Source organism: Trachurus japonicus, chromosome 1 (genome assembly GCF_045865225.1).
Source record: "Trachurus japonicus isolate A0001 chromosome 1, Traja_1.0".
Lineage (NCBI taxonomy): Eukaryota > Metazoa > Chordata > Actinopteri > Carangiformes > Carangidae > Trachurus > Trachurus japonicus.
Window position 1 is genome coordinate 33,243,265 of NC_140907.1, and position 27,164 is coordinate 33,270,428.

Here is a 27,164-nt window from a genome sequence, read left to right on the forward strand (position 1 = left end):
GTGTGTGTGTGTGTGTGTGTGTGTGTGTGTGTGCTCCGGGCTGCTGCTGGCTGGCTGGCTGGTTCACACACACACTGACACACACACAAACACACACAGACACACACACACATACAGTCACAATGAATGGCTGCCTGTAGCGAGGCGGAGGGAGACACTAGACCGCTTCTTCTCCTCCTCCTCCTCCCGCTGCTGCTGCTGCTGCTGCTGCTCCTCCATTGAAACACTTTCTCCAGCGGAGACACAACCACCGAGCCAACGGGGGTGAGTTCACCGAGGACAGCGGCTCCAACTCGGCCAGGCGAGGCGAGACGAGTCGGTCGGTCGGTCGGTCGGTCGGTCGTCCGAGCTCCGAACTGTGTGCGTGCATGTGTGTGTGTGTGTCACTGTATGTAGGCTATACGTGTGTGTGTGTGTGGCTTCTTCTCCTTTGGATTTGATGTGAATTTTGGTTTTGCGGTTGTGCTGCTGCTGCTGGAAGAGGAGGAGGGGTGTGTGTGTGTGCAGCCCTGTGTGTTTGGGGTGTGTGTGGGGTGAAGCTATTGTTTATTTTATTGTTTTTCTCCAGGGGAGGGAGGAGGAGGAGGAGGAGGGTTGTGTTGTGTTGTGTTGTGGGGGTAAAGTTGTACTGTAGCTGCCCCGCTATGGGGGATGGGCCGATGGGCACCGACCAAAACTTTAACCACTTCACCGGCTCCACTCACTCAGTCGCCGCGGGCTGTCCCCCCTCTCCCCTCGGTGAGTGAGTTGATGATGAGACCTCCCCTTTCGCTTCTCCCCCCCCCTGCATTCCTAAACTTTTTCTAAAACTACATTTTTATTTATTTATTTTAAAAAATATATATATTTTAATTTATTTTATTTTAGCAACTATCATGCTGTATTTATAGGCTAAAGCACAGACAACCGGTGGTGTCCTGACTGTAAACGGGTTAAGATTTTTTATTTTATTTTATTTTTACTTTCCTTCTCCTCTTCCTCTCTTCCTCCTCTCCTCTCTTCGCCATGCCGGATCTATCTGTCTGTCTCGCCCACCACAGTTGCAGCGCATTTGTGTCCCGGGATGACCTGTTGATGTCGGGCTTAAAGATGGAGTGCAGCCGCCGCCTGCCTGGGTGTTCTCTCCCTCCCTCCGCTGTATATCCCCACCTACCTCTCCCCCATTTTTTTTTTTTTTTTTTTTTTTAACAAAATACGTTTAAACATTGATAAACACTGAAGTTCAGCCCGTGTGCCTCCCCCCTTGTCTTTTAAATAAATAATTTATTGGCTGTGATATATCACAAGCGACATTTTGGAGAAGAAGGAGGTGGTGGTGGTATAGAGGAGGGAGGAGAGGAGAGGAGAGGAGAGGAGGGGGGGTAACAACGCGTGTCTGTCCCGGTAGCTGCCATTCGTCCGGCCCCGGAGGAGAAGGAGGGGAACTCGGTCTGAAGACGGACGATCCCTCGCTCGGTCGGTCGGTCGGTCTTGGAGAGAGAGAGAGAGATAGGGTGAAAGAGTGAAAGCGCTTCAACTGCTGAATATTTCATTTCACTTCACCCCCCCTCCCTCTCCTCCTCCTCCTTCTCCTCTTCTTCCTCCTCTCCTTCCTCGACTATTTTTGTGGCTGTAGTTAGATATCGTCCCGTCCTCTCTTCCTCCTCCTCCCCCCTCTTCTCTTCTCCTCCTTCCCTCCTCGGACGATAAACGCGTGTGCTGCTGCTGCTGCTGCTGCTGTTTGGTGCCGGAGGGGGGGAGTTGACACATTAAATAGAAAGAGAAGAGCTCGCTTTCTTTTCTTTTTTTTCTTAATTTTTTTGTCCCTTTTCAACCGCCTTACCTCCCCTTCTTTCCCTTCCTTCCTTCCTTCCCCCTCCCTCCTTCCCTCCGTCCCACACTGAACGCACCGGCCCAAGCCAGCACAGCCAGCCGAGGACTCCCGGATCTTGACCGGGCATCGAGGCTGGCACACGGCCGGGCAGCGAGCGCTCTCTGCCCGCTCTGACTCTGCCCCCCTACCGCTGCTGCTGCTGCTGGTGGTGGTGGTAGCCTGGCTCTCTCTATCTCTCCCCCTGCTACGTCTGCGGCGAGACATCATCGGCTCTGCTTTAGACTTTCATGTGAGATTTTAATTAATCTATAATTGATGTGTATAAATAATATTTCGGCTCCCTTTTTTTTTTTTTTTTTTTTGAAGTTTCAGCTCCAGTCGAGCTCAGGGGAGGCTAGCCACATTTTTTTAGGTGCATGTCTGTGTGCCCACGAGTGTCGGTAAATACAGCGTGTTTTTAGCCTTAAATGCCCTTTAAAGTGGAAGCCACACAAGGCTGTTGGTTGTTGCAGGTGATATAAAAGCTTGTTTTTATTTATAAACACAGGTGAAGTGTTTTTTTTAGTAGGGTTAGCCTTAGCATTTAGCTCTGCTGCTCTGCTGCTCTGCTAACAGGCCACCTTTAACCTCCCCCTAAACCAGGAAACTGAGTTTGATTAGCCTGTGATTTATGTTGTTATCACAAGCTGCTGTTGGTGTGGATCCAGGGGGAGTGCTTGGGTCCAAAATGGAGGCTGCAGTGTCTTTATTTTTGGTGTTATTTTGGATGTGTTAGCTGCAGCAGCACTCACTCACTCACTTTTTGTGGTTTTTTTTTTAGTCTGCAGAGTTTGTGGCACTGGAGGTGAATTTAAAATAAGTTAAAGAACACATGCACATGCACATAGACATGCATGCATGCAGACAGGCAGACACACACACACACACACAGTTTAGCATGGAGTCAGTGCATATAATGGGGCACATGGGGACTGGGGGGCAGAGGTCAAGTGGTGTGAATTAACTCCTCTTTTATGCTTCCTGGAAGTTGTTGTGACCTCTGTGACCCGGCGAGGAGGAAGAGGTGGCTGGTTAGCATGTCCTTGGATGACATCTCAAGTGCTCCGCAGTGTGTGTCAGTGTGTGTGTGTGTGTCTAAATCAAATCAGGCAAGCAAAAAGCTCCTCGTGTGGTTGCAAGGAGAAAAAAAAAAAAGAAAATTATCTTTTACGCTGCCAAAATACCCTTGAGCAATTTCACATTTTTATGACTAATTTGAGCGTCCTGTTATGAATGTCAGCAGAACCCGCGTTTGTTGTCTTGTTTTTTTTTCTTTTTTTCTTTTTTTCTTTTGGCCGTTTGATTATCGAGGGATGATTTCCTGCACACAAGTGCTTCGTCTTAGCAACTGGCTGCTGCTGCTGCTGCTGCTTCTTCTCCCTATTATTATTCATATGATTGCATTGCACATATTTATTTATTTACACCTGGAAACAAACAACAAGGCTTCTAAAGCATTTCTCGCCGAGAGGGGAGCTCCACGGGGACGCTTAGTGGTTCAATTTCTTGCTCAAGGCCGAGGGAGGTGCTGGGGCTGGTTGTGGGGACGTGTAGTGTAGTGTAGTGTAATGTAATGCAATGCGATGTATTGTAATGCGATGTATTGCAAAGGCAGCAGACGGTGCGTTTTTAGCCCCCCCAGCCGGTTCAGAGGTCAAATCCAGCGACTTTTAATCACGATGCTGCTGCTGTTATCAGTGCGCTCAGATAGTAATCACCAGTATCACTGAGATCACGACGCACTAATTAAACTAGGAGCTGTGTATGTAAACAAAATCTTGGATGAAGCCCAGAACGGATGGAGAAAATATCACTCTGAGCCCACTTCGGTTGAATTATAATTACATTAATGTAATGCATATTGATTTCTTTTTTCTTTTTTTTTTTCTTTCACAATCGGCACAAACTGTCAAGGCACAACAATGTGTCAAGGTACGCCGGCCAGCGAGCCAGCACTTATTGATTTAAACCAAATAAGAGGGAGAAAACTCAGCTGTAATTTATCCACTCGGGCGCTAATAGTGTTTTGACATGATGGGGGAATGTTATTCAATTCAAACAGTACAAAGTGCTCCCGGTCCGATAAGCAGTCCCCTAATTGTTTTTTGTTCAGAAGAGGACCGTCTGATTAATTAAGCTTAATAATATTAAAAAGGGGGAGGTTTATTAAGCTAATTAATTCATTTCCTAATATTAGCATCTGGGCACTTTTCTTGTGTATCTTATTCTGTCCAAAACTCCCTCCAGATGTTGAGAGACAGGAGTTATTTTAATGTAACCATAGCTTTGATGCTTTTACTGAATTTCCTACATTTCAAAATAAAATAAAAACACTGCTAATGAAGTCAGAGATGCATACACAGCACCCTGCACTTTCCCTGTACCAGCAGCACCACCAGCAGCCGTACTAAATGTGCCCGTATCTATCTAAATTAATTAGTTGCAATAAAACCCTTAAAATTAATTATGATGAAATGCAGATGGCCTCCTATCCTCAGCGCTGCCCTCAACGTAGGCGTGAAGAGCCGGAGCTGTGGACTGCAGCGTTTTAGTTCGTAGTTTAGTTTCTTCTACAGGGGGGAAGGTTTTTGAAGGTTTTGAAGGTTTTTGAAGGTTTTGCAGAGCTTCTTAGAGCAGCCGCTGTCTTTAACTGTTGGTTATAGAGTTTAAAAACCCACCTGAGGAAACTGTTCTCCACTTATATAATAACACTGTGACATTCAGGTGTGGATTGTGTTTTTGTTTTGTCTTGTCGTTGTGAGTTCAACTTCTTTATTTTGTTGACCTTGCTTTTTGTCTAAGTTTCTTAAAAGGGCTTTTCAACAATCCACTGGAGAATGAGAGTTCTCTTTGTTTCTTTCTTTCTTTCTTTTTGCTTTTTCCATGCTGTGTGCTGAATGTGAGGTTTTGTAACAGGAGAGTCTGTCATGATGTGTCATGCCCAGTTGTTCAGATGAATATTAAAGCTGTCACCAGTCACCTACTACTGCAGTTGTAATGACCGATACCTTGGTACTAAGTGGCTGCAACATGCAAAAAGTACATTGGTACCGTGAGTACCAGAATAATAACTGTGCCTTCAGTGGGCCGATTCCTGTTGGACCTGACGCGGGGCAGCATACGTTAGGCCTATATAGTCCTGGTGCGGCTACAGTCGAACTCTGGCGCGGTATGTTTGTTATGTGAACCCAACCGGACCTTGTCCAACTCCAACTGCTACAAGTTTGATTGAGTCATAGAAACATGACGATGTATACCACGAGTCTTTATCTGGTCAGTGTTTGTGGAAACATGACGCTCTGCCAGCATATACGTACCAGCTTGACAAATGAAACAATATCTCAATAATTTTTGCATCTGGTGGCTGGCTGTGATGTTGCCTGCATTTTGAATACTTTTGAGAAGTTGTTGAAGCACAGTGGAGCTTAAATACTTTTGGAGGTTCAGTTTTTTCTAAAAAAAGTATTGAATTTAGAAGGACATGGGTTCTGTTTTTTGATTTTTATCGAAAATTGAAGTTTTGAAACATGTTGATTCCTGTTGGACCTGACGCGGGGCAGCATACGGTAGCCTATATGGTCTTGGTGCAGCTACAGTCGAACTCTGGTGCGGTCCGTTTGTTATGTGAACGTGGCCGGACCTTGATCTTCATTGAAAGACGACGCTCTGCCATTACGTACCAGCTTGAAAAATGTATAGTAACAGTATCATAATTTTCGCATCTGGTGGCAGCTGTGATGCTGCCTGCATTTTGAATACTTTTGAGAAGTTGTTGAAGCACAATTGGAGCTTAAATACTTGGTTTGATGTGGAACAGTTTTTAGATAAAGTAGTGAATTTAGAAGGACAAAGGTAATGTTTTTTTGTTGTTTTATCGTGGTATCGGATAAGTATCGAGAATGAACGCGTGTAACATGATAGAATAGATGATAAATAACGTTATCCACCGCTCCATGGATTGATTTCTCACTAAAAGTCTAAAACGAATGCACATGGCTGAGAGGAGGGTTAGAGACCAGACTTGTATAGTTCCCCTTTAAATACTTAAAGGTTTGATTTGAAACATTTTAAATAAAGTAGTGAATTTAGAAATCCATGAGTTCTGCTTTTTGATTTTTATTGTGCCATCAACAATCATGGAAGTTCAGCGGTATTGGTATTGACTCACCCTGACCCTCTGGTACGGTGACAAACCAACCTACATATAAACTGAGGTTCAGGGTGGAAAAATCTGCATCTTCCCGCCTCTCTTTCTCTCTCTGAACGTCGACATGTGACAGTGGCCTTAATGTCTGATGGAGAAACAATTACCACCCAGCTGTGTTGAAGATAACTGGTCAAGCTGAGTGCATTTGGTCTGGTAAACACAAGAGGAAAAAAAAGGAAAAAGATGGCAACGAAATGTGAGGAACATCCCCGTCCAAGTGGAGCATCCTGATTCTCTGATTCTCCTGGCGTCGTTCGGTCGAGTCCACTTGGGTTTTGTGGTTAAATAATAGTTTTTCTGATGCTTAAGGCCAGTTTGTGTTTACGTTTTCCAGCTGCGGAGGGAAAGTATCCCGTTCAGATCTGGAAACCGTCCTGTCCCAGGCTGTGTGGGCCACAGTGGCCACTCACAGCAGCCAATCAGTGATGTTTAGTAAAAAAAAATGAACGCACAGCTTGTCAGCAAGATCCCCCACTGTTTTTGTTGCACTTTAATAATAAAATAAAAGTTACTGCAGCACAACAAACCTTCCTTCACCTCAGATGAACCTCAGCGTTTCTCCTCCAACACTTAATCAGCAGCTAAATCGGATTTGTACAGGAATCATGTGTGAAGTTGTTGCGACTGCAGATGAAAGTCGGTCGTATATAGACACAGTGATTGTCACGCAGTCCAGTGTGACGGATGAATGGACGCGTTCGACCTTGTTTTCAGGTGACCTAATTTTTTTTTTTTCTTTTTTTCCCATAAATGCTCCAGCAACCTATAATGAATGGGCACACGCAGTATTCAACTGTAAATGCAGTGTGTGTGTGTGTGTGTATGTGTGGATGCATATTGAATGATTTTCATATAACAAAATAAAATAGACTTTTTTATTTAAAGGGATAGTTCACCCAAAATTCAAATTTCACTCTATCTACTCACCCTCATGTCAACTAAGGGCTGGGAGAAGTTTCAGAGTCCTTCGTGGCTTCTCTGAGTTACAGCGGGGCTCTGCGTAACAGTGCATGTCCATATAACGGTTTCAAATGGATACCAACTGTCTTCGTAACAAAAAGACACACCAAAAAAACATCCAAATACCTCCATGCTGCTCGTATGTAATGTTCGTCTTGTATTGAAACCCTGAAATGCGAAATTTTTCTGAAAAAAATTAAATAAGTCTATATTTCAAGCTTGTTTGTAGCGGAAGCTTCTCGAAGCTCCTCTTCCTGCGTTCCTGGGCTTCAATACAAGACGGACATTACATACGAGCAGCATGGAGGTATTTGGATGTTTTTTGGTGTGTCTTTTTGTTACGTAAGAAAAGTGGTATCCATTTGCAACTGTTTTATGGACATGCACTGCTACGCCGAGACCCCCTGTAACTCAGAGAAGCCACGGAGGACTCTGAAACTTCTCCCAGCCCTTAGTCCACATGAGGGTGAGTATAGATAATGAGTGCAATTTGAATTTTGGGTGAACTATCCCTTTAATGTTTGTGCACTGCACACGGAGCCGGAGCGATTGGCTGCACTGTCTCTTAGCGATAAGACGGTGGGATGCGTGTTGTTCTACAGCGACGAGGCTGAATCTTAATGGGATTAAGTCGATCGACTGATAATTCATTGTCGAGAAGTTTCATCTTTATCCGGGGTTTATTGGGTGAAGCTGACTGACTGTACGTACAGTAGCTGATTCATGACAGAGCGGTCGTTTGTTTTATTTCATTTTTTTATCTGGAAATATAGAAATAATGATGGAGGGAGTTTTTTTTTTTTCCACCTCCGTAGAACCACGATTCTTCATTTCTGGTCCGTTGTGACACTTTTTATCAAGAAAATTGCAGCTGTTGCAATTTGGATATTGCACTCATATGCACTATATTGCAATTTCAGTAATATGTCAATGAATGGTTCAGGCTTATTGCAGATCAAAGCTTTCTTTAACCTGAACCCTGTTAAATCAGCGGGCGGCAGAGCAGCGGATTTTATATTTATACGTTTCTAGATGATCTGGTGCTGGTTTCTCCTTCTGCTGCTTTACAATTGATTTTAAAATGTGCTAAAATTAGAATTGGCCTGCTTGTTCTTGTTGTTGAATGGTGTTACTGAGGTGAAGCCCTTTGTAAAATCTAAGCAGATACTTGATTATAGATTAGAAATAGTTATTTTATTATCTAATAAGAACTAATAATTGTAGAGTTAAATACCACTTCCCCAGTCGTCCTAACTCTGGTCCCAGCCCTTTAACTTAAAGCTTTACGGTTACGTACTGGTGGGAATCCCCTAGAGTGGCATGTTGCGAAATTGAAGATTTTTTTTTTGTTTGCTAACGTACACTTTTCACTGGAAATCAATCATCTCTCACTGTTTGCTCTACAAAAAAAAAAGTAGTTGCCAGTGGCTGCACAGTGCAACTTCCTGTGTGGGCAACAGTTTCAGAAGAAGAATTGATTCCTGGGAAAACTGCAGTTTTTTACCCCGAGTATGAATCTATAAAGTTTATTTATAAATGATGTGGTTTCTGCTTCAGTGTTACTGTAGACATTCTTTAACTCACAGATCCAGTGGGTAACTCTTTTATATTTTGCAGTTTGTCTCTATTAAGATGAAAAATCTGAGTTTGTTGTGACCTAAACTTTCTATAACAACGATCTCAGCGCTGTGGGCGTTGTCAGATACAGTCATTGCTAAAAATATAGGCACCCCTGCACTTTTTTCTCAGATAATGCCCCAGTTTCTCCTTGAAAACCATTGCAACTACAAATGTTTTGGTGTTCAGAAGGGTATTTCTTTGGTTTGTAATAGAACGACAAGTCAAATCTGATATTTTACGCACAAAACTCCAAAAATGAACTGGACAGAAGTGTTATTCCTACACTGCCAGCACCTGTTAATTGTCACAGAGTTAAAATACAAATTAAAGGAGCACCACATGATTGAAACCCAATGATTTCTTTCCGTTTTTGAACTAGGACTGACTGATGAGTCATATTATTTTTTCGGAGTAATAGTGATAAACACGTTGCGATAAGGTTTCCAGAAATGTGATGAGTAAGGAGAGGGTTAAATTAATGTTCTGCTTAACTGATTTTTCAAGTGCAGATTTTTCTAATCAGTGTTTCAGGGTACTTAAAGACTCAGGAACTGTGAGGTTAATAGGCACTTAAATATTTGCTTATTTATCACAAGTGACTTTATCGCAATATTGAACAATGTAATCCATTTTTTGAGTTCTGTGTGTAAAATGTCAGATTTTACTTTTTGTGTCGCTCCATTGCAAACCAAAGAAATAGACTGATGAATACAACAATCAATGTTTGTAGTTGTGATGATTTTCAGGGACAAATTTGATCATTATCTGAAAAAAAAGTGCTGGGCTGTCAATATTTCTGACCATGTGTATCCTACATGTCTTGTTGTCCTCATGAGGTCACTGTGAGGTCGCCGTCTTCAAGTTTCTTCAGGTCAAAGTTGTAAAAGCAGAATCAGAAATGTTTTTATTGTCAAGAGCAGTAAAGGTCAGATTACAGCATAAGGAACTTGTCATGGTGTCGGGTGCAAACATAAAGAAATTAGGAAAAAAAATAGTTAAAGAGAGGAGTTTGCTTTTGGTTATAAAAAAGTCTCATATAATGTGGACGAATCTACGTTACCCACTTGTTAATGGGTTCAGTTTTGATAAATATATAGTTTTGTCTTATTAGTTATTTTGATATTATTAGTTGTCAGCTCGCCCAGCATTTCCTAGTTTCGGTTTCCTGGACGCTGCCGGATCGCTAGTTGGCATCGTTTATGGTCGGAACTACGACGGTATCTGATCGTCTTCCAACCTCCGACTTTCATTCTTGATCAATGAAAACATTCTTGGCAAATGGTTTCCCTTTCGTCCGTCTTGCGTCGGTCCAAGAATTTCACCGTGCGCACAGAGGCTCATGGGAAATGTAGTGTGAAAACACTTTGCTTTCCAAAACTCCTTGTAGTCCCTTTAAACGTAGGGTTGAAATAAAAAATTTAAAGGGACAACGAGGAGTTTTGGAAAAGCGAAGCGTTTTCACACTACATTTATAAGCCTCCGCACGCACCGTATAATTCTTTGACCGGCGCAAGACGGACTCATGTTTTCATTCATCAAGAATTAAAGTCAGAGGTTGGAAGATGATCAGATACCGTCGTAGTTCCGACCATAAGCGGCGATTCGGCGGTGTTATTCTCATGACTCGCCACGAAACCGAAAGTAAGGAAACGCTGGTCGGCTCGACCAGCATTTCCACCACCACTAATAATAACAAAATAACGATAGAGACAAAACCATATATTTATCGAAAATGGGCCCATTAACAAGTGTGGGTAGTGGAGATTCATCCACATTAACGTGAGACTTTTTTATAACCAAATAGAAACTTTGTCGTTGTCCCTTTAAATAAAATAAGATAAAATAAAATATTCTAGTGCAAAAAAATATGCATATACAATTTAGGATTTATATAAATAGAATAAAATAGAATAAAGATTAAGATAGATACAGGAAGAAAGTTATTGTGCAAATTGTTGTCGTAGTGCAGATAGAGTGACTGTCCAAACTTGGACTGAGGCAAACTGTGACTTGTCTCCTTCCACGTGTCCTCTCTGCGTCGTCACGGTTACTCTGCAGCCGCCTGCTGTTGAGGTGAAGCTGCTCCTCGTCGGCTCCCTGTGGAGGAACCAGACGGATCGCCGCCGTCTCGTCTGTTTTGGGGATGTAGTCGTTGTAGGAGCTCAGCAGCAGCTGCATCATCATCATCATCATCATCATCATCATCATCATCATCATCATCATCATCATCCACCACCAGCAGCAGCTACTGATTTACTCTGCTCGTGTCCTCTAAGGCGACTTGTTCTCCATCCATCTCTCTGTATAAAAGGTGTTTGCTGGGTGATGGAGTGACTCACCTCTGTGCTCTGGTCTGTTTGCTGCTGCTGCTCCGCCTATGTAAATACATTGTGCATATTATGGACTAGATAGAATAAAGAGTCAGTCCACACACACACACACACACACACACACACAGGTTGTTTATGTGTTTTTTTTAAAGTCACTGGTTTGACAGTTCCTGCGCTTCTTCATCACAGGCTTCTTTTGTTGGATGATGGTGATGAAGTGAAATAGATGAGTTATGTAAGCGGCTGTGTTTTGACTGAGAGGGAGAGAGACGGGGAAAATAACAAAGTAGGCCAAAAAACCAGCAAACAGTTTATTAACTGTGAATTAGATTTAATGAAACGCGGTTAAAAAGTAGAAGAAAAGGGAGAAAAAGAAGAAGGAGAGGAAGACGGCGGCTTATATAACTGTCGCTGGTGGCCCCGAATTCTCTTTCATTCAGAGTTTTGAATTAAAGTTGTTTACCAAATCCTTAATTCATTAATCATCATACACTTGACTCCCTCTGTTTCCTTTATCTTAACTCCTCCTCCTCCTCCTTTTCCTCTTTCTGTCTGGTCTGTCGTCTGTAGATCCTCCCGTCCCTCTCCTCTCCTCTCCTCCGTCTCTAACATCTCCATCTCTCCGTCCCCCTGCAGACCCTGTGGTGCTGGGCAGAGCGTTATGGCTCAGACGCTGCAGATGGCGATCCCTAACTTTGGCAACAACGTCCTGGAGTGTCTGAACGAGCAGCGGCTGCAGGGCCTCTACTGTGATGTCTCCGTGGTCGTCAAGGGACACGCCTTCAAGGTGCGGACACACGGCAACGATGACGATTGTTTTGTTTTTTTTACAGACTTTTAGTTACTAAACAACATCTGGTGCAGGAGGAGATGTATCGGTCACCGTTAGCTGCCAGATAACGAGCTCACAGCCGCCTCAGTAATGAAGCATCGTCTGAAAAACTTCTGCATGAGAACTTAAAGGTGTATTTACAGTCAAGGCACTTTTTTTTTTTCAGATAATGCTCCAATTTCTCCCTGAAAAACGTTGCAACTACGAATGCGTTCAGAAGTGTTTTTCTTTGGTTTGCAATGGAACGACACACACACACACAAAAAAGGGGGAACAAAGTCAAATATGACACTTAACACACAAAAAAAGTGTGAATCCTTCACTGCCGCCACCTGTTAATTGTCACAGGTGAGTTAAAATTCAAATTAAAGGAGTATCACATGCTTAAAAGCCCAATTATTTATTTCTTGAAAAAGTGCCAATCATTTTGTCAAGTTCAGTCTGGTTTGCAATGGAACAAAAACAACAAAAAAACTGGGGAACAAAGTCAAATCTGACATTTTACACACACAACCTGTCACAGGTGGGTTAAAATACAAATTAAAGGAGCATCACATGATTGAAACCCAATGATTTCTTTCAGTTTTTGAAAAAGGACTGACTGATGAATCATATTTTTTCAGCGTTATAGTGATAAACGCATTGCGAAAAGGTTTTCCAGAAATGCGATGAGTAAGGAGAGGGTTAAATTGACGTTCTGCTTAACTGATTTTGTCACAGGTGAGTTAAAATACAAATTATAGGAGCATCACCTGCTTAAAAACCCAATGATGTCTTTCAGTTTAGAAAAAGTGCCAATGATTTTGTCCAGTTCCATTGCAAACCAAAGAAATACACTTCAGAATATTAAAACATTTGTAGTTGCAATGATTTTCAGGGAGAAATTGGGGCAATATCTGAAAAATAAGTAGAGAAGTGTATTTCTTTGGTTCGCAATGGAACAACACACAAAAAACAAAGTGAACTGGACAAAATGATTGGCACTTTTTCAAAACTGGAAGAAATCATTGGGTTTTTAAGCAGGTGATGCTCCTATAATTTGTATTTTAACTCACCTGTGACAATTAACAGCAGTAAAGGAATCACAGTTTTGTTCAGTTCATTTTAGGAGTTTTGTGTGAAAATTTTGTGTAAAATGTCAGATTTGACTTTGTTCCCCAGTTGTTGTGTTTTGTGTGTGTCCTTCCATTGCGAACCAAAGAAATACACTTCTGAATATTAAAACATTTGTAGTTACAATGATTTGATGAGAAAAATTATGAGAAATTGGGGCAATATTTAAAAAAAAGTAGAGTGCCAATATTTTTGGCCATGACTGTACGAATCTTATTTTTCCAAACGAGAGAGATGAGTGGTAGAGGAAGAATCAAAGGCTTTGATCAGGATCTTATCTTACTGATGACAGTCGCCATTACGTATCGCAAATGATCAGATCTGATCTGCTTGTGTCTATATTGTGTTTGTCCTATCCAATTGGGTACTATGGTAACAGGCCCTGCCCAGAAAAACGTTTTTTGGCTGTTCACACTGTAAAAAAAAAACTAGACACAATCTGGATATGTTAAAAATCTGATTTGGAGTGGCAGTGTGAACGAGGCCGAAAGTAATGAAGCATTTCAAAGAAAATTTGCAACGTCTGTGCCTTTCCTTTTTATTTTCATGCGTTTGGTTTTATTTAGTCCAGCTCTCTGGTTCTGTAGGGAGCGATGCTGCTGCTGTAATTAGTTCCACAGTGAAGGTATTGATGAGATTCTGGTCAGTTTAATTAGCGAGACGTGAAAATATGACCCGGGTCAACAAAAAAAAAAAAAAAAAAACTAAAGAAAAAAACTCCAGAATCCAGCTTTAAATAATTTCCAATAGATTTTCTGAGCTCTTGGTCCGAGCCACCACCTCCATCATCACCGCACACATAAATCTCAGGCTTCGCTGCTGTTCAATACAATTTACAATTTCACTTTGTGAGGCCCAGAGAGCTGAGATTTGGCCGAGTGTCAGAAGTTAATGATGATTCCTCCACAGTGGGATACAATTCTGATGTGGTCAATACTTCCAGAAATAAATTATGGTATATGACTCTGCTGCAGTTGGAAGGAAGAAAGAGATCGCCATCAAAGTGAGATTATTGTAAATATTTGTCAGGGAATGAAGCTAATGAAGTGCATACAGGCGCATCTAAATAGATCAGGATAAATATGATGGAAAAGTTCATTTATTTCAGTCGTTCAATTCAAATATTGAAACTCATATTATATAGATTCATCACACACAGACTGAAATATTCCATGTCTTTATTTGTTTTATTTGTAATAAAAAATCCTTTAGTCATCCCACGATGGAGAGATTTTTATATTCATCTCAAACAAGTAGAATATAGTGAAAAGGTTAGATGATGTCACACTCTAATCAGCCAATTAACACCTGCAGAGGTTTCTTGAGCCTTTGAATGGTCTCTTAAGGTGTTTTCACATCTGCCTCGTAGAGTTCACTTGAAACCAATGCCCCTTTTCCACTCCACACGTCATGTTGTAGTATGGCCTGTGCTTGGAGCCCGGGCTGAGGCGTTCCCAAAGAAATATCAGGTCCCAGGTACCAGGTGCTAGTGGAAAAGCAAAAAAAAAAACATGTTGAGCCGAGAGTTAAATCCTCAAAATGTTCTGTGTACGAGCCAGACGTTTCCGACCAATGACTGAACAGCCTCTCAGCGTACATGTGGCTTTGGTTACAAAAGCAGGTCCACCTGTGAAAAATGCAAAGTGAAAGTGTATGGAGCTAGAACCATGGATGCAAACAGCGCGCCGAAAAGCGAAACTCGCTTTTTTCATGACCAATTAGGTGACTTGTGTAAATCGTTCAGATCCGAAGAGTTTTTGTTTTGGGGAGAGGGGGGGGTCTCAGCGTCTCAGCTGGGGTCAGTAAAATGTTTTTCTAACAGGCTGACAGTGACAATCACGTGAAACTGAGGCGAACTCATTCATGGTCTCTGATTATACTGATAACAGCCGACCTCCAATGTAGACGCGACATGCGCGCTCATTAAAGCGGCGCGTATCCGCGTGCATTCGGTGCGACAGCAACGCCGTTTTTCCCCCCCCCCGTGCATGTGGAGCTGTGATGTCCGTGGAGCTGTGGCCGTGGACATGCACGGTTCTCTACGTTGCTGTATTATATATATATATATATATATATATATATATATATATATATATATATATATATATATATATATATATATATATGTATATATATGTATGTATGTATATATGTATATATGTCCATTACACACTGAATGAAACATCCCATGTCTTTATTTATTCAGTTTATTTTAATAGTAATAATTATGACTAACATTCAGTGAAGACCTAAAATTCAGTATCTCCAAAATGGAAATATTGCTAAGGATTTTTTTTTTAAAGCATTTTTAATATAGAAATGTTGGCCTTCTGAAAACTATGTCCATCTATAATCAATCAATACTTGGTTGGGGTTGAACTACTGGAAATTTACTTTTCCGTGATTTGTTAATGGTGAGCACCCCCCCACCCCGGGAAATTCCTCTCTTTTTTGGTCCTGACCCGTTTGCATCCCTGTAGAACAGTCTCATAATAAATAAATGCACAAATAAGTGCACAAAAGAAGATTTACAAATGTATTTGGATTGGATTTATATATGTGACTCAAAACACAAATACATTTTCAATGCACACACAAATATGTTTCATTCCATATATAAGTAAAAAAAAAAATTCACGTAGGCTATAAAAAATAAAATTCATGAAGATATTTCTGATGCACACTCAATTAGAAAAAAATATATGCATGTAAGGTATTTGCAATCTTCATCAAATACATATTTGAATATTTGTTACATTCATATATGAACTGTTGGAGAAAATATCGGACGTATGTTTATGAATCTTATTTTCTATATGTGAATTTTTTTTTTAACTTATAGAATGAAACATATTTGTATGTGCATTGAAAATGTATTTGTGTTGTGAGTCACACATATATAACTCCAATCCAAATACATTTGTGAATCTTCTTTTGTGCATTTATTGATTTCTGTGTGCATTTATTCATTATGAGACTGTTGTAGCTCCGTAGGAGTGAACCACACTGAACAAAACAATACAAAACAAAAAATAAACATTGCATTTGGTCCGAACCAGAGCCAGTGAACTAACTAACTTCCCCCTAACCCTCCTCCTCCTCCCCCCCCCCCCCCTCAGGCCCACCGTGCGGTCCTTGCAGCCAGCAGCTCCTACTTCCGGGACCTGTTCAACGCCGGGGGGAAGAGCTCGGTGGTGGAGCTGCCCCCGGCCGTGCAGCCGCAGAGCTTCCAGCAGATCCTGGCCTTCTGCTACACGGGACGCCTCAGCATGAACGTCGGAGACCAGTTCCTGCTCATGTACACGGCCGGATTCCTCCAGATCCAGCAGATCATGGAGAAGGGCACCGAGTTTTTCCTCAAGGTAACGGGAAGGGAAGGGAATACTGAAGGGAATACTGAAGGGAAGGGAAGGGAAGGGAAGGGAATACTGAAGGGAAGGGAAGGGAAGGGAAGGGAATACTGAAGGGAAGGGAAGGGAAGGGAAGGGAATACTGAAGGGAAGGGAAGGGAAGGGAAGGGAAGGGAATACTGAAGGGAAGGGGCTCCTAATGAAGCTTTGATGTGCTGGTGATTAATGGATCCAGATGTCGTTAACGCTGCAGATCGGTGGAAGAGGTCAGAAGTGCATTAGCGCTAATGCTGCACTAATTTCTACATATTAAAAAACGCTGTAAATTGTAATCGTGCAGAGAAAATCCGCTGTGTGCCAGACACGGGTGTTATAATTACTTCTTTTTTTTTCTTTTTTTTTTGCCGCCACCATGGCACCTGTTGTGTGTGACATTATGCGTGGCGTTATGTTGTCATGGGGGTGTCTGTGTTTGTAGATCTGATTACATTTGGAGTGCCGTGCTGCATAAATCTGCATATTAATGAGAGAAACTGATTTCCTTGAATGTAGCCGCTCATACCCTCCAGACACCAGAGTTAAGATGATAACAGCGACGTGAAGCGAAATACAGGATGTGCTACTGGAGTGTGAATTAAGTCGCTCTGCTGCTCTTAAAATGTTATTTACTGGACATGATGGTGTCTTTTTTTTTTTCTTTTTTACTTTTTTTTTGGCTGCTTGGCTGCTTCGACACCAACCTTGGCAGACTACCAAAGGAAGTTTAGGGAACCTGAGTTTGATACTAAAAATTGACTTGCAGCATAATCAAACAAGTTTAATGTTTGTACAAAGGAGTGCAGGGTTGGGCTTTGGACCAAAACCAAAAAACAAAATATTGACTGCAACTTTAATGATTAATCCTAATCAATCAATTAACTCATAGAAGCACATTTTGCAGCATCACTGTGTGAAAATAATATATATTTTACCTTCTTATGAAACTGAGAAAAGCAGCAAATTCCGACAGAAGAAGCTGGAACCAAAGTTATTTTGTTTCTGCATGTCTTTGTAACACTACACTTACTATCTGTATTGTATAACTCAATTTCCACAAAGGAACTTCAGCCTGAGGTGTTGAACAGTAACTTTACCTGTATGAAGTTATTTAAAATTCACACAATATCTCACATCTTGGTGTTCGACAGTTTCTTTTTGCTTGATTCAGTTGATACCAAACCAATGAGGTTGAGGTTTTATACATTTTAAAGGTCAAGTATTTTTACACGCTTCCTGTGTTTTACTTTAAAGCGTTGATCCATGAAAATATATTTATTTGTGGTTTTAAGAATTAAGAATTTCTTCTCTCAGGAGCTCTAGTAACAACAAGTCGGTGTCAACCAATCAGAAGTGAGGAGGCTCTAAAGCTCTCTTCTGATTGGCTGAATGTTTTCTAAAGTGGTCGAATAAAAATAGAGCAGATTTCAGAATAAAACACTCAGAGAAACTAAATCCTGCAAGTTGTTGGATGGATGTTTGGGTCCAGGTGGTGAGGGGGCGGGGCTTTGTTGTGACATCACAAAGTGACAGGAAGTCCTGACGGCTGGTTTTGAGGCTCAGTTTCTGAATACAGGCTGTGTGCATTTCTCTGTGGACTGAGGCTTTGATACTTTCACAGTATTAATATAGAACCTAGAGCTGCTTTATAATCAAAGAAGATGTAACTTTATATAATATGGGACCTTTAAATCTGCAGAGTGTTGTTACAAACAGGCCATTTTCCGTTTGACCAGTAATCATCTTATCGTTTAACCATCCCAGACACCAGCAGAAACCTTTCTCTCTGGTGCGTTCACTGACCAGTAATGACATTATTTCAGCCCAGCATCCTTAATTAATTTAGAACCTAGAGCTGATCAATAATCAAAGAAGACATGCAAATCTAACTTTTGAACCTTAAAACTTGCATAAATGTGAATAAATTAAATATTATATAATGTTTAATACTCACCTCACCTCATCTCCAGGTCTCGTCTCCAAGCTGTGATTCCCAGGGTCTCCACACCGAGGAGACCCCGCCCTCTGAGCCTCAGAGCCCCGTCACTCAGACCGTGGGAGGGGGCGGAGTCGGCGTGGTCGCCACGGCCGCAGGGAGGCCCTCCTCATGCCTGACGCCCCTCCCACTGGTGTCCAAAGTGAAGACGGAGCAGACGGCGACCACGCCTCAGCCGACCCCGCAGCCGCAGCAGGTACGTACGGCGTTCCTCTGGTGCAGTAATAATTAACCGCAGCGAGGCGTGAAGGAGAAATCTTTATTCGCTCTGAACGTCGGCATCATGAGTAGGAGTTTCATTGAGGTTGAGGTTTGAAAAGGCTTTGATAGAGTTTCAAGGCGAGTCTGTTCCCAGTCGCTCCAGTGACAAAAAAGCCATTTACTTATCGAACAGAAGCTTCGAGAACACATTTATAAAACACTTTACATGCATTTGATAAACCATAACCCGAAGGTCAGCACTGAAACAAAACATAAATGGACATTTTATACGTATAGTATGTATATTTTTTTATTCACACAAGGACATAAATCATGTCGGGGGTCAGAGGTTATTTAAACTGTGTACATTCATCCACTTTGTACGAGCTTTAAATGGAGGAGGTGAAGAGCCTCGGCGCCCAGAGACAAGCCTGGTTTGTTTTGATCATATTTCCATCCATATTAATGAGCGGTGGGTGTCGGAAGAAGCTTAAAACTGAAGCAAACTGATGAAAGTTCATTTGTTGTCACATAATTGTGGCTTAATTCAAACAGAACGGCTTTTTCATGTGTCTGGCTTCTTTTATTTATTTTTTTTACTTTCTATTGAAAATAAAGGCGAGCCAGATTCCGTACTAGATCTTTTCAATAGCTCTTTTTGAACCAGATTTAGTTTTTGTTAAAACTGCGTCCTTTATCTGTGTATCTATAACTTTAACATTGAGTTTTAGCTTCAAACTCGCCCCATTCACATCCAACAATTACCACGCTGAATAGAAGATTGTGAATCTTTTTAATGACACGTACTATAGTATATGAGAACATCACCATGTGGGAGTGAGTGGAGTTAAAATGCAGCTTTTTAAACGAGAAAACTGCAGAAGACGTTGTCGTCTTCTTGCAATCGAAGTCGGAGGAAAAGCAGCTGTTAGCCGCTCAAAAATAGACGGCATGTGATGTCAGGTGCTAATCTGCATATCAGTGTGTTCAGCACACAGACGCAGCAGTGTGATGATGATGATGATGATGATGATCGGCACATGTTTTAGATGCAGATGAGCAAATAACATCAGATGTACAGAAAAAAAATAATAATAAAAAAATTCAGAAATCTTGTTCAAACCGATCATAATAACGATGTTTTCAGACCTTCTGGGTGTTTATTTGTGATTTGCTTTGCCGGTAGAGACGCTGTATTTTAATGAGAATGTTTAAGCGTTTCTGTCAGAAAGGTAGAAAATACTGGAGAGTGAACTGGAGTTAAACAACGAGAGGTTTTCAGGAGGAATCTGAGCAGAATCCAACATTTCCTGATTAAATCAATTAAATCGTCCGATATTTCTCATATTTTACATGAACACACATTTTATGCAACGATCCTTCAAATATTGTACAAACTCAGGTGACAAATACATTTTGGTGGCTCAGTGTTTTACTAGTTATCAATACGTTTTATTTATTATATCATAGATCGATAATTCACCAATTTTCTACTCTGTCATGCCAAGGAAGGGTTCAGAGAACTTTCAGAGTTATCAAAACGCTTTAGGAATTCCAGGGGGGGTCCGACTGGCTACGGATTTTCATATAATGGCGGCGGATAGAGTTCACTTTTGAATTGTCCAAAACTCACACTATGAAACATCCAGATACCTCCATACTGCTCGTCTGTACTGACCCAAAGGTCCTGAAGCCGCAACATGGAAAAGTTGTTGGGAAAAAATTAATTTGATCTGTTTTTAGCCTTGTTGTAGTAGTAGCTCCCAGTGGCTGCGCCAGATTTGCTGCGAGATGTTCTCCCACGTTTACATCAAACATCCAATCAACAATCCAGTTTTTGGTCAGTGTTCTTTGATCTTTTGATCCCAGTCTCGAATGAGAGAAGAGCTTTGTTTTGGTACGTGACATGAGACGCGACCGGCGCGATGACGTGGCGTCATCACGTAAAATAAGCAGGTTGACCCTGGTCTGGCGTTCCCACTGCAAGCCGATCGGAGCCGAGCCGTTTGAAGGCGATTTTAACCCGGGTCACTTGCCGAGTCGTTTGACGTGGGTCGGTGCGCCTTTCCCACTGCCACCAAAAGCCGATTGTTAGCTGGTTTAAACGGGTTTTTGGCCAGTGGGAAAGGGGTAATAGTGTGTGTTTTGGACGATTCAAAAGTGAACTCTATCCACCGCCATAATATGAAAACCCATTGCCAGCCGGACCCCCCTGGAACTCCTAAAGCGTTCTCCGAACCCTTCCCTGGCATGACAGAGAGTAGAAAATTTGTGAATTATCGATTTTGGGTGAAGTATCCCTTTTAAGCTTTCCATAAGAAAAACTCTAAAATGTCTTTGTACCACTGACAGTTACAGTTGGAGGTTTCTCACTGATCCAGTTAAACACATTCTCTGTCCAGTGTGTGAGTTTTCATCTTGGTCTCTGTCTCCGTCCCGCAGCAGGAGAGCTCCCCCTACTCGGTGGTCTGCACCCCGGTGGCCAAGCGGCTGTGGGAGGGGGGCAACCGTGACGGGGGAGGGGGGTTGGGAGGGGGCGGAGGCGGCGGGATGAGGAAGGCCGCGCGCTACTCCTCCTCCTCCTCTTCCTCCTCCTCCACCTCCTCCAACAACACTACCCAGGATGCCTCTGGGCGCGGACCGGCAGCCAACGCCGCCATGATGGGCGGAGCCAACGTCAACATGGGAGTCGGCGTCAATTCGGTGGGAGGGATGGGACTCAACAGTAACCATAACAACAACAACAACAACAGCAGCAGCAACAACAACGGCGGGACCCCCGAGGGCACGAGCCCGGGCACGCTGAGCATGTACACCAGCGACTCCCCCATCAGTTACCACGACGACGAGGAGGAGGACGACATCGCGGACGAGAGCGCCGAGGAGCAGTACAGACAGATCTGCAACATGTACACCATGTACAGCATGCTGAACGCCGGGGCCGCAGGTAAGACCCCCGAGCTCGTCTCAAGGTCAGCGGCTCTGACCACGAACCCATTGTTTTGGAATCAAATATAGTGATAAAGTTTATTCAAAATACAGCATCTTCAAATTTTCAAAGGGTCAGTGATTAAATATGGCTTTTAATTGATGAACTGTCAATCATTTCTCCTTCAAAAGATGTGATTGGTGGATGGTAATTAATGCTTCTAGTCTCCGATCACCTTACAATCAATCAATCAAGTTTATTTATAAAGCAACCCAAGTTGACCAAAGTGCTGTACAGTTAAAAATGAAGGCATAATACAAAGAATTGCAAAACGTGATACAATCAATCAGCTTAGCCCCACCTCTTGCGTTGCCAGCAGCGACGGGCACCAAAACAAAACAAAACAAAACAACATGCCGGAAATTTTTTTACAAAGTATTTGAGACTGATAAAAATCTACGACATCTGCAGTTCTGCCAAAAATGATCGGTATTATTGGCTTCTGATCAGTCGATAAACATGATCGCGTGCCTCTCCAGTGTCGATAAAGTTTATTCAAAATATGTGAGAAATGTGCATTAAGGTGAACAGCATCATCAAATCTCTTTAAAATCAACATTTTTAACCTTTTTTTTCCTCTGATCTAACGGCCAAAGGGTGTTTTTTTTTTTTTAATCTATTATTGATCCGTCAACTGATCAGATCTAAATAAAGTTTGATTTGATTAAATAAAGAGTGAATTAGTTTAATTTAACTTTAACAGCAGTGTGATTCCATCATTTAGACGTCGGTTAAACACCATGTGTTTTAATTGAATATTTAGATGAACATTTATTGAACGTTTCTGAATTAGAAGTCAATTGTTCTGCAGTGATATAAGAAAGAGAAAAAGAGAGGGGGTTAAGTGGGGGGGGGGTCTTTTTTCTTTCTCTTTATAATTGTTCAAACATTGTTCCTCTGAGCACTAATTGACATCAGTAATTAATTTTCTCATCAACATCAACATATGGATTCAGAGCAGTAATTTAATTTGAGATGAACTCCAGTGTGTGTTCAGGGCCCCCCCCCCCACCCCCCCCCCACACACACACACACACACACACACACTCCCCCCTCCCCTCCCTGAACACGGTGTAATTAACAGTCGACGAGGTATCAGGGTATGTGGTAATTGAGAATTATAGTCCAGGCAAAATAGCGTTTTACGACAGACTAATTGTCACAGAAGGTTTTTCACCATACATCATTTCTATGAGGTGTCTAGAACAACATACTGAAAGTCCTAAGAAATCCTAGTTGGGGAAATATGTTTAATTTGCATCATTATTTACTGTATAAAGTCTATGGTGCCGACAACAATACACCCCAATGGGCTATTTTTTCCCTTTACTCCTATCACAATGAAACTTTACACAATGAAAATAGACATTAAAAGTAACATTTTTTGTATTACAAGTTTCTTGGAAAATGAATTTGAATATGCAAATGAGCAATACATTAATGGAATATGCCCAAAATACACCCGAATAGGTTTATTTTTTTCCTTTACGCCTACCACAATCACACTTCACACAATAAAAGTATACATGAAAAGTAACATTTCTGTATTTCAAGTTTCTTGGAAAATTAATTTTAAATATGTAGCCTAAATGAGCTCAACACTAATTGACTTATGGTCAAGAAGCCATAAAGCCACAAGCAGCAACAGGGGCCAAATAACTAACACATTCATGTCCATTCAATAAGTTAACCTATGCACTGAGTGCTGTCACTTGCCACACTTGACTTATGCTGTTATGTTCAACAACATATGAGCGGGACTAAGAACTAAGTTATTTGGCCCCTGTTTTTTGCTGCTTGCAGCTTTATGGCTTAGTGTTGAGCTCATTTACATATTTAAAATTAATTTTCCAAGAAACTTGAAATACAGAAATGTTACTTTTCATGTATACTTTTATTGTGTGAGTAAGTTTTATAAGTGTGATTGTGGTAGGAGTAAAGGAAGAAAATAAGCCTATTCGGGTGTATTTTGGGCATATTCCATTAGTGTATTGCTCATTTGCATATTCAAATTCATTTTCCAAGAAACTTGTAATACAAAAAATGTTACTTTTAATGTCTACTTTCATTGTGTAAAGTTTCATTGTGGTAGGAGTAAAGGAAAAAAAGAAGCCTATTCGGGTGTATTTTGGGCATATTTGATTAGTGTAAGGCTCATTTGCATATTCAAATTCATTTTCAAAGAAACTTGTAATACAAAAAATGTTACATTTCATGGATACTTTCATCATGTAAAGTTTCATTGTGATAGGAGTAAAGGAAAAAATAGCCCCATTGGGGTGTATTGTTGTGGGCACCATAGACTTTATACAGTAAATAATGATGCGAATTAAACATATTTCCCCAACTAGGATTTCTTAGGACTTTTAGTATGTTGTTCTAGACACCTCATAGAAATGATATATGGTGAAAAACCTTCTGTGACAATTAGTTCTATTTTTGGGTCCAAAATGAGCTAAATTGCCTGGACTATTAGTTAACAGTGTGAAAACCATTAATTACAGCTGGGAATCAAAACGCATCTCATCTTTTTTTATTTCATGTTTTTTTTTTTTTTTTTTTCATGAGTCAAACTGTGACGCACCGAAACAGGAAGTTGACGTTTGGTCTCGTTTACATCATTTAAAGCAGAAGTAAGCGGACTGTTTGTGTTAATGTAAGTCTTAAATAGTTATATCTTCCGAAGGCAATCACTTACATAGAGTGTTTGATCCGAAACACGGGTCTGTCAGTCACTCTGCTCTGCTGTAAGCCCAGGAGAAAACTTTCCTTGTATCCTACAACCTTTATCCAATGAGGAGAGAGAACGACATAAAGGGGCGGTCCTCTCTGTGTGTGCAGCCAAGGGATGCGCGTAGGGATGTCACGATTACTTGTTTTCACAATTAATTGTGGTATTAAACGCCACAATTATTTAATCGTAAAGATCCCTAAATACCGTTACTTTCACAAAAATTTGATGTTGGAACCTTATTGGCAGATGTGCGCAAAAATAAAGGTAAATGCACAGATACTGGTCCATTTAACTAACGTAACATTGAATTGGTAGGAATTTAAATGTCATTTTTAATTTAAAAAAAAGCAAAACAAAACAAAAAACGATTAAAATAAACGCAAACATTTGGTATAGATAACAATTCATGAATATTTCGAACATTTCCCCTGGGGATTAATTGGTCATATATTAATAGATACTTGAAATATTTTGTGTAATCAATGAGTAATGTAGTTATATTTTGACTATATATATATATAATATATATATATATATTTTACACATTCATAGTGTTGTGAAATTAATTAATGCATAATAATTGTGATAATCGTAAAATTCTGTGATTATTTCTCTGATAATAATCGTACCTAGAAAATGTATAATCGTGACATCCCTAGATGCACGTGAATGTGGTGACGTAGGGACGAGGACAGGGACTGCTAACTCCATCTGCTGACAGGAAGTTAGCCAAAACGACCGGATCGCTTACTTCTGCTTTAAATAATTAACGAGCAGGTTTTTAATGTTTCATTTTGTTGTTGTTGTGTGACCGGATCAAACATCTGGTGAAACTCACCCCTCTCTCTCCTCCGTCTCCAGTGGTCGGGGAGCGGGTGGAGGCTCTGCCCGACTTGGCTCCAGACTCGGGCGGTGGTGGCGGCGGTGGCGGTGGAGGCGGCGGCGGCGGCGGGCGAGGCGGCAGAGGGGCTCGGTCCCGGCAGGACCTGGCGTCGCTGCCGGCCGAGCTCATCAGCCAGATCGGGAACCGGTGCCACCCGAAGCTGTACGAGGAGGGCGACCCGGCCGAGAAGCTGGAGCTGGTCAGCGGCACCTCCGTCTTCATCTCGCGCGCCCAGCTCATGAACTGCCACGTCAGCGCCGGCACTCGCCACAAAGTCCTGCTCAGACGCCTGCTGGCCGCCTTCTTCGACAGGTCAGTGTCCCCCCCCGCATGCCCCGAGACTCAACTCAGCTTTGGTACCAGGTTTTATTCTGGAGGCCGTTTCCATTCCAGAATAGAGCATAAAGTGACCAATAAGAGTTGTTGGAAAGATGTGCAATGGTTTTGTGTCATTTGAAATGACTTTTGAGCCAGTCAGACTAAAGCCCCTGAAAATGTCAAATGGTGTAACCGCAAAAGAATGATCAATGTTAAATATTTGATCCATCTACAACTGATTTTTTAAGTGTAATTTAAAAAAAAAATGCAGCACCATTATGAAATAAATTGAGTAGACTATTAGGACATGTCAGTTCTGATGATACAAGTCAGTGGTCCTGAAATGTGTGTTTCTCTTCTATAATACACATTCTACATCTCAGAGGCGACGTATTTCCACATACAGGCTTCCTTCGACTTTCATACGGGGGTTTGTGCAAGACACTACATCTGAAAGACTGCCCGTGGCATGCACATATACATGCTTTAACCAAGGCGGCGGCCAATATCACCCAGGCCCTTCAGATTCATATTTCAACATTTTAGATAATTGGCCCATTGCCATAATCCCTATAGTCATAGCAGTAGGTTCGTTACCTTTAATTGTTGGTGCAAGCTATTTATAGAACGGCGGAGCAGAGCCGTGAGCTGCTCAGAGCTTGGGCAGGATCTGGATTGGAGTCACAAACTCTGGGCTTGTCGCAGTCCTGCCACGGCAGTTGCGATTTCGGTTTTGATGCGCATATCATTACAGGCGCTTAGTAGGGAGTAGGGAGGCCGATTTTTTTGGAGCATGTGTGAGTAATTTTTTGGGAATTTGTTTCTGTTTTGTGGACGGGCAGCACGGTGAAGTAGCAGGTGCACAGTGCAGGAGTATTGATTGATTGAATGATACTGCGGTTTGACTCACAGGGGCCTGAGTTCAGTTCCTCTTTACCTGTTTTGGAGCCTCGGCCGAGTTGTTACCAGAAAAGTAGAACCAGGTACTGTGACCTCATGACAACACAAAAAGGGCGAGTCGAGTAGAGTCGAGTCGACTGTGTATGTGCAGGTTGCTGATGGAGCTCGGTGCTGTTTGATCCAGTGCAGCTAATAACTGTGACCATGATGGAGTCATTCATAATTCAGCATCATCATCATCATCTCCACAGTGGTGGACGTGTTCTCACTGCTGCTCTGCCTGGTTGTTCAGCAGCATCTCAACACAACAACAACAACAACTGTGTTCATTCAATCAGAGATTCAGCTGAAATTAAAAAAAAAAAAAAAACAGCAGATGGAAGAAACAGGTGTAAAAACTGATAATATTAGAACACAAACCTTTAGTTCTGGTGCCAGGGTCACGGTTTCCATCTTGTGTAAAATAAATCATCACTTTGCTCATAAGTTCCTGACTCTGTGTCGTCGCGTTGTGTTGTGTTTTCTCTCTGGTTCCTCACTTTGACGACAGAGAACAGAAGTCATCGATGTGAAGGTGTGAAAGATGCAGAAACATGACGAGTGAAGTGGAAGCAAAGTTTGTGACGAGATGAGGAAAGTGTGAAAAGTGTGTTTTCCTTCAGTCCGACCTGGAGCTGTCGGTGTCGGTGTGAGTTTAACTCAGAGACAGATGGACGGACACACGGAGACCATCATGGAGGAAATGGTTCTCTTAGATATTTAATTTAATATATATAATCTAAAATTTCATAGATTTTGCATGGGTCAGTACGGGACAGATTAGCAGATCAGATGAGACCTTTT

General features: G+C 41.7%; 1 protein-coding gene across 5 annotated transcripts in view; it reads left to right on the forward strand.

The window, feature by feature from the left end:
- The first annotated feature begins 242 nt into the window (after positions 1 to 242).
- Positions 243 to 27,164, forward strand: part of nacc1b (nucleus accumbens associated 1, BEN and BTB (POZ) domain containing b) — a 35,143-nt gene continuing 8,221 nt past the window's right edge. The window contains exons 1-7 of one of the 5 annotated variants that reach the window (XM_085785646.1): positions 612 to 738; positions 11,606 to 11,756; positions 16,034 to 16,276; positions 18,271 to 18,492; positions 20,943 to 21,444; positions 25,082 to 25,150; positions 25,187 to 25,415. In XM_085785646.1, coding sequence (XP_085641772.1) covers positions 11,631 to 11,756; positions 16,034 to 16,276; positions 18,271 to 18,492; positions 20,943 to 21,444; positions 25,082 to 25,150; positions 25,187 to 25,415 — 1,391 coding nt within the window. In that variant the 5' untranslated portion in view covers positions 612 to 738; positions 11,606 to 11,630. Of the gene's footprint in view, positions 265 to 611; positions 739 to 1,973; positions 2,103 to 11,605; positions 11,757 to 16,033; positions 16,277 to 18,270; positions 18,493 to 20,939; positions 21,445 to 25,081; positions 25,416 to 27,164 lie in introns of those variants that run through there. The other 4 variants (XM_085785645.1, XM_085785644.1, XM_085785642.1 and 1 more) reach the window with 4 other exon arrangements.